We start from the raw sequence: 14,877 nt of genomic DNA on the forward strand, positions 1-14,877 counted from the left end.
GAAGTAGTGTATCAGGAGATCTGTGCTTCTAAGAGGCTCTGTAAATACTGCCCCTAAATGGTGAACCATGTACTTCAAAAAAAGTTCTTTGAAACCATCTATTTCCTTTTGGGATCCCTCTGTTTGTAAATTTTTCTTTCTATCAAAATTAAATTTCTGTCTTTATAACTTTCATTCATGAATAAAATAATAACAACACTATAACAATAATAACAATATAATAATAATAACAAGTCTAATATTTCTCGCACCTGGGAATGCTTTCAAATACTTGAGAAATTCTGTTTAACAGAATAGAATCACACACACACACACACATAAACATAGTAGATTCTTTTTTATATGAATTTTATTATGTAAAGAACAGAAAATTTTCTAATACACAAATCTAAATAGAAAATATTTGGACACCAGAATTTTCTGGGAGACGTAAAGTCCCCAAGTGATGACGTCCTGGGGAGCTAGTTGGGTTAACAGAGAAGACTGAAGATAAGATTATAATATTCCTTGAATGTTAGGGAAGATTATTGGTGGAGGTCTTTGCAAACTTGAATTTATTGTGTTCATTCAGGAAGCCAAGTTATGATGTCAAACCTGCAAGGTTAATTTCCCCTATAAAAGATGTTCTTGTGATGTAGAGTTTCTTTCCCTAAAATCTTTCTGTTAGCCTGCCATGCTCCACCTCATGGTATCTTTCTTTTCAACCCTCAGTCATGGTGTCTTTCTCCTCATAGAGGGCTAAATCCCTTGCCAGGAAACTGAATTGCTTCCATTTGAATTGTCTTAAGAAGATTCTGGGAATCACCTGGAAGGACAAAATACCCTACACTGAGGTCCTTTCTCAAAAATAACCTGCCAAGCATTCTAACTGTCCTGTAGAGAGCAGAACTCCTTTGGGATGGCTACATTGTTTGAATGCCAAATGTATGCTTACAAAAATTTTTCTTTCATGGAGAACTCACATAGGATAAGTGCTCACAAGGTAGACAGAAAAATCAATATAAGAACACTCTTAAGGTGTCTCTTAAGGACTTTAAAATTGATTGTATGACATGGGAGAGACTGGCACAGGACTGCACAGCAAGGCATGTCCTCATCAGTGAAGGTGCTATGCTTTATGAACAAATAGAATTGAATTAGCCCAGAAAACACGGGAGATGCACAAAGGCAGAAATGCCACCCCAAATGTTCAGAGGGATTATTTATCTCTAAATTGTGGCACAGTATTCCAAGTTGGTATTGGTCTAATTAGCCACAGACAGACACACTGTAACTTGACTCCAACTTAGGGATACAATTTTGGTACTTTTTGAAAATGAAGGACAATACATACTTTCATACTTCCCCCAACAAGGGTGTAACCCTTTCCCTAACCACTTTTACTCTGCTAATCTCTTCTGTGGATTTGGCCTGCTAATCAATGGATTCTCACTTCATAGTATATTCCCATTGCCCTGGTAAATTAAAGTTCTACTGGGGAACTTGTCTTTTCCATTGTTAATTGTTAAAACCCCTTTCACTGCTAACTATAATATTCTATCTACTGTTCTCCTGAACCTATTTCATATTTACCACACTTCTGATGTCTGTTTTACTTCATTTGGTATCTTACCACAACAATCTCTTCATACATTCTATGTTACTTTTGCCTGTGGCAAATGTGGAGCAGGCCTTTCTAGTTAGTTTTTAATTTTTGTACTATCACCCACTTTAGTACAGAGATATATCTATGATGATAAAAACTGGACAGGGACACATCAAATATTTTGTAATATTAGATTTGGGAACAATGACTTGATTAGATATTAATAAGAAGAGATTAAAAGATAGGGAAATAAAAGACTTTTAAATAGTCTCATTTTAGAAAAAAGGAGTTGAATAAGCCAACAATGGACTCCCTAAGAAAAAATCTCCAGGTCCAGATGGATTTACCAGTGAATTCTACCAAACATTGCAAGAGCAATGAATTCCATTACTCTATAAACTATGTGGGAAAATAGGGAAAGTAAGAGTTCTATCACTTTCTTTCTACCACACAAATATGGTACTGAAATCTAAACTGAGAAGAACCAAAGCAGAAAAAGAAAATTATAGAAAAGTTTCCCTAATAAATATTGATGCAAAAAGATTAATGGAACTTATCATCAGGATAATACGCTATAACCAACTGGGCTTTATACCAGAAATGCTCAGCTGGTTCTCTATTAGCAAAATTACCAGCATAATTGACCCTATTAATGTTTATCTCAATAGATGTTAAAAAAACTTTGGGCAAAATACACCACCCATTCCTATGTAGAGAGCAGAAAAATAAATGGAGTTTTCCTTAAAATGTAAGTATTAGCATCAGCTAAAATATTAGATGTAATTCAACAAGGTAGAAGCATTCCCAATAAGATCAATGGTGAAACTAAGTTAACCATTTTCACCACTATCATTAATATTGTGCTAGAAATGTTAGTTTTAGCAATAAGAGAAAAAAAAAGAAATTGAAGGAATTAGAGTAGGTCACAAGGAAACAAAATCATCAGTCTTTGCAGATAATATGATGGTATATTTAGAGAATCCTAGAAAATCAAATAAAAAGACACTAGGAACAATTAAGAATTTTAGCAAAGTTGCAGGATATAAAATAAACCCCCATAAATCAACAGCACCAACAAAGTCACCAACAAAGCCCAGCAGCAAGAGATAGACAGTGAAATTCCATTTACAATAACTATAGATAATATAAAATGTTTGGGAGTCCACCTGCAAAAACTAAGCTAGGAACTGTATGAACACAATTTAAAACTCATTTCACACTGGATCTAAAACTGGATCTAAACAACCGAAAAATATGAAGTGCTCACGAAAAGGCCAAGCTAATATAATAAAAATGACAATTCTACCTAAAGTAATTTACTTAGACAGTCTCATGCCAATCACAGTGCCTAGAAATCATAGAGCTAGAAAAATAAAAACATAACTTATCTGGTAGAACAAAACATCAAGAATTTCAAAGAACTTAATGAAAAAAATGCAAAGAAATTTGGCCTTGCTGTATCAATCAGACCTAAAACTATCTTTTAAAGCAGTGATCTTCAAAACCATTCATTACAGGCTAAGGAATAGAGTAGTAGATCAGAGTAAGAGGTTAAGTTCACGACACAAAATACTCAAGTGACTTAGAACACACTATTTGACACTAATTGCTGGGAAAACTGGAAATTAGTTTGGTAGAACCTAGGTTTTTACCAATATTTAATACCCTATAGCAAGGAAACTGAAATGTATTCATGTTTGTGAAATGCAAAATAGATAATTTTGATTATATTAATTATTTAAAAATCTGCACAACCTTGATAAATGTGGAAATATGTATAGAAGAATTGTACATGCTTGCATATATTGGATTACTTGCTGTCTAAGGGAGCTGATGAGGAAAGGGAGGGAGAAAAATTTGGACACCAAGGTTTTTTAAGAGGAAATGTTGGAACCTATCTTTGCTTGTATTTATTTATTTATTTATTTATTTTAATTTTTCTCCAGTTGCATTCTACACAATTTTTCTTTTACATTTGTTTTTAAGATGTTTGAGTTCAAGGTTCTCTCGATTATTCCCACTCACAATCAAAGAAACCACATGTGTAGTTATGCAAAATATTTCCATAAGATTCAGGTGGTGAAAAAAAAAAAAAAAAAACATAAATCTCCAACCCTAATGAAAATAAAAGTCCTCAAGAAAAATACAGTTAAAAAGAGAGAGAGAGATAAAGAGAGTAATAGAGAATGCTTCAATGTATAAACAGACTGGATCAGTTCCTTCTCTGAGGATCCATAAGATTTTTATCATAAGTCCTTCAGGGTAGGTGTGGATGACTGTACTACTGAGAATAATAATATTCCATCAGAGAAACTTGCTTCAATTTTTTTTTACAATTACTATTGCTGATTGTATTTTTTCCCATTTATTTACCTTTAATTTAATTACCTTAGCCTTTACCATGTCCCTCATCCAAAGCATTTTGCTACTAACCACTCCCTCCCCCAACATGCCTTCTCTTTTATCACCCTCCCCCTTTCCCATATCCCATTTCCCTTCAGGGTAAAAGAGATTTCTATACCCCTATTGATAGGTTATTTCCTATTTGAAGCAATTCTGATGGAAGTAAGGGTCACTCACTCACCCTTTCCTCCTTCTCTTCCTTTCCACTGTAAAAGCTTTTTCTTGGTTCTTTTTTTATGGCAGATAATTGGCAGCATTCCATTTCTCCCTTCACCTTTCTGCCTGTACAGTCATCATCTTTTCAAAAAGATCGTATCCCTTTGTTTTCAACTCACATCCATATTCTCTGTCTACATATACTCTTTGTAACTGCCATCATAATGAGAATAATCTACAGGACTCCCACCCTGGCATCACAGACATTTTGTGCTGAGCTTCTAACTTGCCTTTGGCTGGAAAATGTTCTACTTTTGGGGTGTTCTGATCCTTTAAAATTTGTTTTCAGTCATTATTCAAAGGAATTTGGAACAGTCTGGGGAAGAGGTTGGGCAAATTCCTGCCTTTATTCTGCCATTTTGTCTCTACCATTTGCATGTATTTTGTTAATAAAAAAGCTATTTAAAAAAGGAAAAAATGTTTTTGCACAAACAAAGCCAATGCAGCCAACATTAGGAGGCAAAAAAAGCCGAGAAACAATTTTTCCACCCAGTGTTTTTGATAAAAGCTTTATTTCTGAAATAATAGAGATTAAGTCAAATTTATAAGAATACAAACCATTGCCCAATTGATAAATGATCAGAGGAGATGAACAGACAATTTTCAAATGAATAAATACAAGACATTTCTAATCATATTATAAATGCCGTATTTTGCAACTGATTAAATACAAATTAAGGCAATGCTGATGTATCACTTCATAGTGATTAAGTTTGGTTAAGATGACAGGAAAAGATAATAAATGATGAAGAGGATGTGGGAAAACTGGAATACTAATGCATTGTTCATGGGGTTTTGAAATGATCTGAGATTCTTGAGAGCAATTTGGAACTATGCCCAAAGAATTATCAAACTCTGAATGCCCTTTTATCCAGCAGTGTCTCTGCTGGGATCTGTAGCCCAAAGAGATCATAAAAAAGGGAAAAGCATCTGTTTGTGCAAAATAATTGGTAGCAGCCCTTTTATGTAATTTTCTAGACACAAGAAGTTGAGTAGATGCCCGTCATTTGGGGAATATGTGAATAAATTATGGTATATGAATATAATGGAATATATTCTATAAATAAATAATGAACAGGTTGATTTTAGAAAACCTAGGAAAGATTTATATGAACAGATGCTGAGTGAAGCAAGAAGAACCAAGGGAAAATTGTACACAGTGACAAGAAAATTATGTGATGATCAGCTGTGATGGACTAGGCTCTTTTCAACATTGAAGTGATTCAAGACAATGCCAATAGGCTTGTGATGGAAAATGATATAGAAGTCCAGAAAGAAAATTGTGGACACTGAATGTGGATGAAACCATAATATTTTCACCTCTTTTTGGTTGATTTTTATTATTTCTCATATGCTTCCTTTTTGATTTGATTTTTCTTGCTTAACATGAAGAATATGGAAATATGTTTACAAGGATTGCATATGTTTAACTTATATCGGATTGTTGATGTACTGGAGGAGAGGAGGGAGAAAAATGTGGAATGTAAGATCATGTAAAGGTGAAAAAGCTATTTAAAAGAAAAAAAAAAAAAGAACAATAAGAAACTGGATTTCCCTCAACTTAGAATTGTTGAAGCAGTGTAATCTATCACTTAAAGAAAGCATTTCTCAAATGAGAAAAATTAAATCCCAGAGATGACTTACCACAAGAAATTTGCAAAAATGTTTGGGAAATTTTCCAGTTTTGTCCATTGGCTGCTTTTCTGCATCTTCAAATGTGGCTCTTTCCACTTTAAGCCTACAAAAAGTGAATATATTGTCAATAATTCAAAGCTTTGAAGAATTTTTTATACTTAATTTAATTTAACAGTTTCTTATAAGGTTCAGCACTTCACTTGCAAAGCCTGGAAGTTAGATTTAAAGAGAAAAGTAAAAAATGGCTCCTAAGGTATTTCATTTTATTCCAATGAAAACAACATGAACAGGTAAATAAATGAATGCACAACACTGGGAGTAAATATAAAGTACTTGAAGTAAGGAGTTAAAAAAGAACACAGAGAAATGCTTGTGGAAGAGGCAGTGCTTTTTGGGGGATGAGCTTTGACTGGGTGAGCTAGGGATTGCAAGAGGTGGAGGTAAATTCCATACTGTGGAATATGCAAAACCATAGAGATCAAACACAGATACTATTTGGAATCTGGGACACAAATATCAGGAAAACTTCCAAGAAATCCTTCTAAGAAACATATTTGCATATAATTACTCCTATCTCTTATCATACAATGACATTATTTAGACAAGTATATATATATTTTAAAGATATTCTCAAACATACACGATCATGATCTGAAATCACAGTGATTGGGAGTTGTGATTTCCTTAGTGTAGGAAAATATTGTTCACCTATTGAAACCTGCAAACTCCTGTCTTCCAAAGTTTCCTACCAGCATTGAGACATTCAGATAGTGACTCAGAGATACAGACTCGGGAGTTCCCTTACGATTGTTTCTAGAGAGCAAAAAGTCAGCCAATTGTTGTTGTTTTTTTTTTTTTTTTTTTTTTTAAGAAAATCCATGTTTTGATAATTTTTCAGAAAGATGTTAACTTATAATTATATGCTACATTAGCAATTGGATTTGAAAAAAAGCACATTGTATAATTCTTGGGGGAAAAATCCTCACAAGGTACAATTAGTTAAGATTTTTTTGAAGGGACATTTTTTTGGAGGGGGCATGTAATAAGACACCAACTTTTGATTGGAATAGGAAACTCTTCATGAGGAAACTCCTCCTAGCAGTGTGTACCTGTGGCAATTCTTCAATGTATACTTTTAGAGAATTTTGTGGGAAACAAAGTGACTGCCCATGATACACAGCAAATAACAAGTCAGATATACAAACCTAACAAAACTTTCCATGATTTGGAAGCAGATTGTCGATACATTAGCTTACACTGCTTCAGGCCTAGATCTTGAGGGGAAAAATAATCATTTTCTAGCAGTAATTTATATGGCTTATCCTTTGAAATTCTGCTAATGATTTCCATTTTGGTCAAAGCCCAGCAATTGACTAAAGTGCCAATATGAACAGCAATTTTTTTTGGAACATGTCCCCCAATCTACTTCCCTACATTTCTCATCCCTGAAACTCACAGGACCAAAGTGTCAGTCACTTTTTAGGAGGTAAATTCTGCTCAAAGTCCAAGATACTTTTAATATTTACATTCCCATTGCTGAGTACAATTTATTAATTTATTCATCTCAAAATAAGTTCTACTTAAGCAGATTATTCCTCTTTTCCATTGGAAAAAAGTAGATTTGTATTATGTTCTATTACAAATACATTTTGTTAATTTATTATTTTGATGTGCTCTACAACTCGTCATAACACTAAATTATAAAAATGCTTTAACTCTTACTTTTGTATATAATCTTCCCTCTCCTTAAAAAAGCACATTGTATAATTCTTGGGGGAAAAATCCTCACAAGGTACAATTAGTTAAGATTTTTTTGAAGGGACATTTTTTTGGAGGGGGCATGTAATAAGACACCAACTTTTGATTGGAATAGGAAACTCTTCATGAGGAAACTCCTCCTAGCAGTGTGTACCTGTGGCAATTCTTCAATGTATACTTTTAGAGAATTTTGTGGGAAACAAAGTGACTGCCCATGATACACAGCAAATAACAAGTCAGATATACAAACCTAACAAAACTTTCCATGATTTGGAAGCAGATTGTCGATACATTAGCTTACACTGCTTCAGGCCTAGATCTTGAGGGGAAAAATAATCATTTTCTAGCAGTAATTTATATGGTTTATCCTTTGAAATTCTGCTAATGATTTCCATTTTGGTCAAAGCCCAGCAATTGACTAAAGTGCCAATATGAACAGCAATTTTTTTTGGAACATGTCCCCCAATCTACTTCCCTACATTTCTCATCCCTGAAACTCAGAGGATCAAAGTGTCAGTCACTTTTTAGGAGGTAAATTCTGCTCAAAGTCCAAGATACTTTTAATATTTACATTCCCATTGCTGAGTACAATTTATTAATTTATTCATCTCAAAATAAGTTCTACTTAAGCAGATTATTCCTCTTTTCCATTGGAAAAAAGTAGATTTGTATTATGTTCTATTACAAATACATTTTGTTAATTTATTATTTTGATGTGCTCTACAACTCGTCATAACACTAAATTATAAAAATGTTTTAACTCTTACTTTTGTATATAGTCTTCCCTCTCCTTAAGATACCACAGTTTTTGCTTGTCCTCTTCTTGAGATTTCTGTAGCTACAAAAATCCCAAACAAAATGTTTCAAAATTTTCAACTTTAAAAATTAAATCACAATCTTATCCTTAACTCTGAATTAGTGATGCCTGTACATAAGCATTAAAATTTCACAAAATTTTACTAGTCCATCAAGTAGTAGCCCATTACATAGATGCAAAGTTATGTATTCTTACATTCCAAATGTGACTATATTTAATCCACCTCCATTTTAGATAGGTATATACACCCAATATGTAAAATGTACTAAAATATAGCACAGGTCACTTTGTTAGTGTAGATCACAGCCATCTAGAATAGAAACCCTAATGAATTGTCTGAGGTAAATACCCTTAAGAAAATTTCTTGGGGTCTTCTGGCTAGAAATTACAGAGAATGAATTGAACCTAGTTTTCTTATTTCCAAACCAATACACTACACCAGAGATGTCTTGAGTAAAATGATCAAGGTCATGCTTGTTGATTATAAAGCTACATAATGAAACGGCTGCTCAAAGGAAAATACATGTTTTAAAGAAAAGTGGTCTTTGGACAAGTAATTTTCCGATGTAGATTTTTGACAAATTATATTTATGCAATTTTCTAAAATATGTGTTATTAAATTTAGCTAGGTGGCAAATGCTTTCAACAGAGGTGCTAATTTAGATATTTTGCAATGGGTATTTTTTTTCATGTTGGGAAGAAGACTAGATTAAGTAGCAGCTGATCTAATCTAAAACCACAGTGCTCTTTCTTTGTCTCTGTCTCCCTTCCTCTCTCCTTTCATTCATTCCTCCCTCTCCTCCTCCCCCTTCCCTTTCTCTCTTTCTGTCTCCTTTGCTCTTGCTCTCTTAAATAAATGCTTACTTTACTTATATAACAACTCATTTGGTGCTTGCTTCCATGATACCTTGTATTGTAATGAAATTTCCCCTATTTTGCATTGACTTTTCAGTGAAACTTTCAATTCTTCAAGGACAAGAGAGCATGGCTTTCCCATATTCTTGTTAACCTAATCAGAAACCGTCATAGCATAATTCACAGAACTGACATTCATTAATTAATGGACTAATTATTGAACAAAGAAGAAAAAAAATATTTTACCCAGTTCTTCTAGTGCTTAGTTGCTAACCTAATCAGGGAAAGAAGAAAGGGAAGAAATGGTGCCAGTTTGCTCTGAATGCATTTTATTGAGTTCCTTCATATGGATATAGGATTGATTGCTTCCTTGTGGTTCCTTATAAAGGTCAGTCCACATCTAGCTCCTGGATGACAGCCTCAACACAAAGGCTTTTCTAAAAGTTAATATTTTAATCAATGTGGTCCAAAAGGAATGGGAGGAAAATAAAGAGAATTGAGTGATAGAGGAAAAAATTGATTTGGGAAACAAAATTTATTCCAGTCCAATATTGATTTCTGAAAACCAGAAATATTTCTCCAGCATACTAATATGAAAGAATACGTTTTGAAAAGAATGAAACTAGCAATAAACCACTTCTTAGTAAAAACCATTATACTGAGGTTAAGGAAGTAAGAGAACTGGTTCTCAACATTAGGAGATGTTACTCAAAATATAAGAGACAATGATTACTTTTATATATAACTGAAAATATGAACTTTTATCTTTCTGGAGCAGAGAAACAAGCATTCTAAGTACCTACTATGCACTAGGCACTGTGCTAAGAGCTTTAGAATTCTTTTCTCATTTGATTCTCACAATTATTCTGGGAGGTAGATGCTGTTATTACCCTCATTTTACAGTTAAAGAAGCTATATTGTCCATGTCATCTGAGGCCACTTTTGAACCCAGATCTTTCCAACTTCAGATGCAAAGTTCTATTCATATTTCCGCCAAGGAGCCTGTGGGTGTGCCCATGTGTGTGGGTGTATAGATATATTTATATATACACACACATATATATATCTGAATATATGATATACTTATTACTCAGGAAAAAAAATCTCATTCCTACTGTAAGGATATTATGTGGGAAAATAATTATCCCAATATAAAAATGGTATAAATGGATACAAATGGTAGTTGTTATAGATCTTGTTCTGTTAGTTTAAATGACAGGCACAATTATCAGAAAATGTCTTATACTATTGGTTTAAAAAGTATTATACTGAAAACCTTCCATTAATCAATGACAAATTACTGACTTTTTGCATACATACTTGATTTGTGGTTTCATCTGCTTTCTCTTGTACTTTTTTCTCCATGTATAAAACTTTTGTTTGACGTGACAAAACCTCTTGAGAAGTCATGAGTTTTCCTTTTTGGGAATCTGCAAGTTCTTGGTGAAGCTTTCTTACTGTGTCCTGATAGAAATATGTATGTAGAATTTCTATTACTGATTTCATATAGCAGTATTAGCTTATATGAAATAAATATTTTACTTGCCTGAATACATTTATGATTATCATAGAAACCTTATCCGGCCCGGACATGGAAAGGATTGACAGATCCACCTCATTTTGCAGTTGAGGAAAATTAAGACCCAAAGAGGTTAAGTCATAAAAGTAGTCATTGAGAAAAGGATTGGCACTTGGTTCGTAGAACCACAAAGTTCTTTTCCCTATATCACACATCTTTCTTTCAAGCATGGACCAAATGCTATTATCTTGCTTGCTCATCATAAACCATTCCTTTCAGTCTGATTTCCCCATTCCGTCTTCAGAAATAAAACACCTTCAAAGCCATGTAGCAGATAAACCTTTTCATGTGCAATTCACATGGAAGGTGGGGGAATGGTGGAGGGCAGTATATATAGTTCCTTATATCTGATAGAAACATTAGGTTTTTTACTTTCTATTTTTCAGGAAAAGTTCTATGCATCTGCCCTTATATGAATAAGGGTACTTATAAGAAGAAGATGCATTTTCTTTCCTCTCACTGTTGGGATTGTCAGGCATGATAAAATTACTGGAAGGGATTGATCTGATTTGAAGAAAACAAAAGAAAAAGGGGGGTAGGGAAGGGGAACGGAGGGGCTGCTGTCCCTCTTAAGTCTTCAAAGCAGTTCCTTTTTATACAAGATTATAAATTAGACTCCTGGTTCCAGTCTTGGACAGAAAATGGGGAAAATTATAGAAAATTATAGCTCTTCCAATTATGGATAAATAGTATGGTGCAAGGTCAGTACAAAAGGGAAATAATTTCATTGCCTTCTCTAACTTAGTAGAAGACCAACATACAACATATAGAGATACATAAATGTACATATACACACAAAATACAAACACACACACACACACACACACATATATGTATGTATGTGTGTATTCATATTCATGCATTATAAAAATCCTGTGTATTTTCACTATAAAATAAATTACTGCATTTGTGACTAATAGTAAGTGTAACTAAAAAGTAAAATACATTTAAAATTTTCTATCTCATTAGATACAATTGATTTTCTTGTAAAAAATCAACTAGTCTAGTAATATTTCAAAAGGAAATAAGCGAAAAGAAACAAATGTAAAATTGTCAGACAATTGGCAAAATTAACTGAATTACTACAGAAACATTAAGTTCCACTATGAAATGAATAGAATCAACCACCTGATCATAAAAACTAAATGTAAAATCTAATATTTTTTTCAACTGAAATGGCTACACAGCAATTTCTTCCTTTTTCCACTCACTGCAAATGTGCGACCTGCTATTAGACAGTAAAAAGCTAACTATTTTCAGTAAATGGAAGGCACTGATGCCATAAACTGACATTCTAGACATTATGCAACAAGTATTAGTAAAATCAATGAAAAAAATACTGACGCAAATAACAAATATGTAGTAGGGACTCAAAAGCACATTTTTTAAAAATGCCTTTATAACCACACACCATAATTAATTCTTAATACACCATCAAAATCTCTTTGAAGAAAATTATTGTCCTAAATTCTAAAGAAAAGTAGTTAGTAATCTTTATGATTTGATTAAAAATATGATCAACTGTTTAATGTTTCTAAAATCAGTTCATGTTAGTTTGAATTAAAACTAGTCAAATTGATAAACATGTTTCGATGTTTATGAAAAAGGTAACTGTAATTTCCTACAGTATTTCAATTTGGACGACTAATTTGAATTGTTATACTACGCCTAGCATATTTGTTCAGGATTTATTTTGTTTCAGCATTTCTAATAATTTATTCCATTACAGCATTACATAAAATACTAGGCAAATTATTAGAATTACAAATTGATCAGTATTTACGTATAAGTGCTTAACTCCATCTACACTCATTAACCACTACTATGCATTTAAATTTTCATGGGCTATCTATACAATATATTTTAATCAAAATAAGTCATCTTATCTAAAAAATGGATGTTGGGTGGATTTTTATCATCAATGCTTCCTCATTCTCCTTTTGTGCATTTAGAAATTTTACATTGAAAGTTACTAAAATCAGAAACCCGCTGAAAATTCAAATTCCTAATTTATCTTGATCAAAATAACTTTGAAATTCATTTCAAAATATTAAATGTTTGTCAGACAACATTTAAGGACCTACCTTTCTTTTTGCCTCCTCATTTTCAAGTTTGCGTAGTTTCTCTCTTAAAGGAATACTTATCTCATCAACTGACTTTTTATTTCTCTCTTCTAGCACAGCATCTTTTTTCCCAGTGACAGCACAAAAAGTCATAGAGCTATCCTTAAAGGGCACCTGGACACCCTTCGATATGAAGACCGCTTTGTTTTGGGAATCTTCAAATGGTTTCTGAGACAGCGTAATTTTCTTCTGCAATTGGGTTAATCTTTCTTGCAGGGCCTCTTGTTTGAAAAGGGATCTATTCCATTTTTTCTTTTTTAGATGCTTTTCTTTTCTGAGTTCTTTTAATTCATCTTTGCACTCTTTAAATTCTCTCTGTATTTCTTCTAAAAGTAATGGGTTCATTTTAAGGGCATTATGTTGTTGGTAGATCTCATCTTTAATTTTAGAATGCTGAATTAACAGGATCTCAATCTTATCTATTAGCTCCTCCTTAAGAAGCCACTTATCTTGTTCTTGCTGAAGGTTTAGTTCTGATGTCTGATATTCCTGTTCTAGCACAGCATCTTTTTTCCCAGTGACAGCACAAAAAGTCATAGAGCTATCCTTAAAGGGCACCTGGACACCCTTCGCTATGAAGACCGCTTTGTTTTGGGAATCTTCAAATGGTTTCTGAGACAGCGTAATTTTCTTCTGCAATTGGGTTAATCTTTCTTGCAGGGCCTCTTGTTTGAAAAGGGATCTATTCCATTTTTTCTTTTTTAGATGCTTTTCTTTTCTGAGTTCTTTTAATTCATCTTTGCACTCTTTAAATTCTCTCTGTATTTCTTCTAAAAGTAATGGGTTCATTTTAAGGGCATTATGTTGTTGGTAGATCTCATCTTTAATTTTAGAATGCTGAATTAACAGGATCTCAATCTTATCTATTAGCTCCTCCTTAAGAAGCCACTTATCTTGTTCTTGCTGAAGGTTTAGTTCTGATGTCTGATATTCCTGTTCTAGCACAGCATCTTTTTTCCCAGTGACAGCACAAAAAGTCATAGAGCTATCCTTAAAGGGCACCTGGACACCCTTCGATATGAAGACCGCTTTGTTTTGGGAATCTTCAAATGGTTTCTGAGACAGCATAATTTTCTTCTGCATTTGGGTTAATCTTTCTTGCAGGGACTCTTGTTTGAAAAGGGATCTATTCCATTTTTTCTTTTTTAGATGATTTTCTTTTCTGAGTTCTTTTAATTCATCTTTGCACTCTTTAAATTCTCTCTCTATTTCTTCTAAAAGTAATGTGTTCATTTTAAGGGCATTATGCTGTTGGTAGATCTCATCTTTAATTTTAGAATGCTGAATTAACAGGATCTCAATCTTATCTATTAGCTCCTCCTTAAGAAGCCACTTATCTTGTTCTTGCTGAAGGTTTAGTTCTGATGTCTGATATTCCTGTTCTAGCACAGCAGAACTTGCACAAGAAGGGTAATGAATTTGTGCCTGTAGTTTTTCTCTGTTTTGTTTTTCACCTTCAAATCTAGAGTTCAGCATTGCATTTGGAAAAAAAAAATTGCAAGTAATTGTGCTATATAGTCTTGAAAGATTACTAAAATGGATAAAATAATCAAGAGGTAATTTTGCAATGAACTTTGTGAGAGAAACTTTCATTTTAATTTTCAGGAAACTTTTTTATTTAATATTTTTTCTATTGTATTGCATTTTTAAATAAGTTTTTATTTTCAAAATACATGCAAAGATAGTGCAAAACCTTGTTGCTGAAATTTTTTCTTCCTTCTGTGCCACCACCCCTTCCCCTAGACAGCAAGTAATCCAATATTTGTTAAACATGTACAATTATTCCGTACATATTTCCATATGTATCATGTTGCACAAAAAAATAAATCAGATCAAAAATGGAAAAAATGAGAAGGAAATAAAGACAAGCAAACATCAACAAGCAAAACAAACAAACAAAAAAAGG

At 33.1% G+C, this 14,877-nt stretch overlaps 1 protein-coding gene across 2 annotated transcripts in view; it reads right to left on the reverse strand.

Annotated features, from left to right (window-relative positions):
* The window catches only part of LOC127564420 (ankyrin repeat domain-containing protein 26-like), a 132,370-nt gene that overhangs the window by 28,983 nt on the left and 88,510 nt on the right, over window positions 1-14,877 (reverse strand). For both annotated transcript variants that reach the window (XM_052000944.1, XM_052000943.1), the window contains 4 exons: window positions 12,933-14,433; window positions 10,590-10,733; window positions 8,365-8,435; window positions 5,849-5,942 (listed from right to left, as the gene is read on the reverse strand). In XM_052000944.1, coding sequence (XP_051856904.1) covers window positions 5,849-5,942; window positions 8,365-8,435; window positions 10,590-10,733; window positions 12,933-14,433 — 1,810 coding nt within the window. The remainder of the gene's footprint in view (window positions 1-5,848; window positions 5,943-8,364; window positions 8,436-10,589; window positions 10,734-12,932; window positions 14,434-14,877) is intronic.

The sequence above is a fragment of the Antechinus flavipes genome, chromosome 5, assembly GCF_016432865.1.
Source record: "Antechinus flavipes isolate AdamAnt ecotype Samford, QLD, Australia chromosome 5, AdamAnt_v2, whole genome shotgun sequence".
Taxonomy (NCBI): domain Eukaryota; kingdom Metazoa; phylum Chordata; class Mammalia; order Dasyuromorphia; family Dasyuridae; genus Antechinus; species Antechinus flavipes.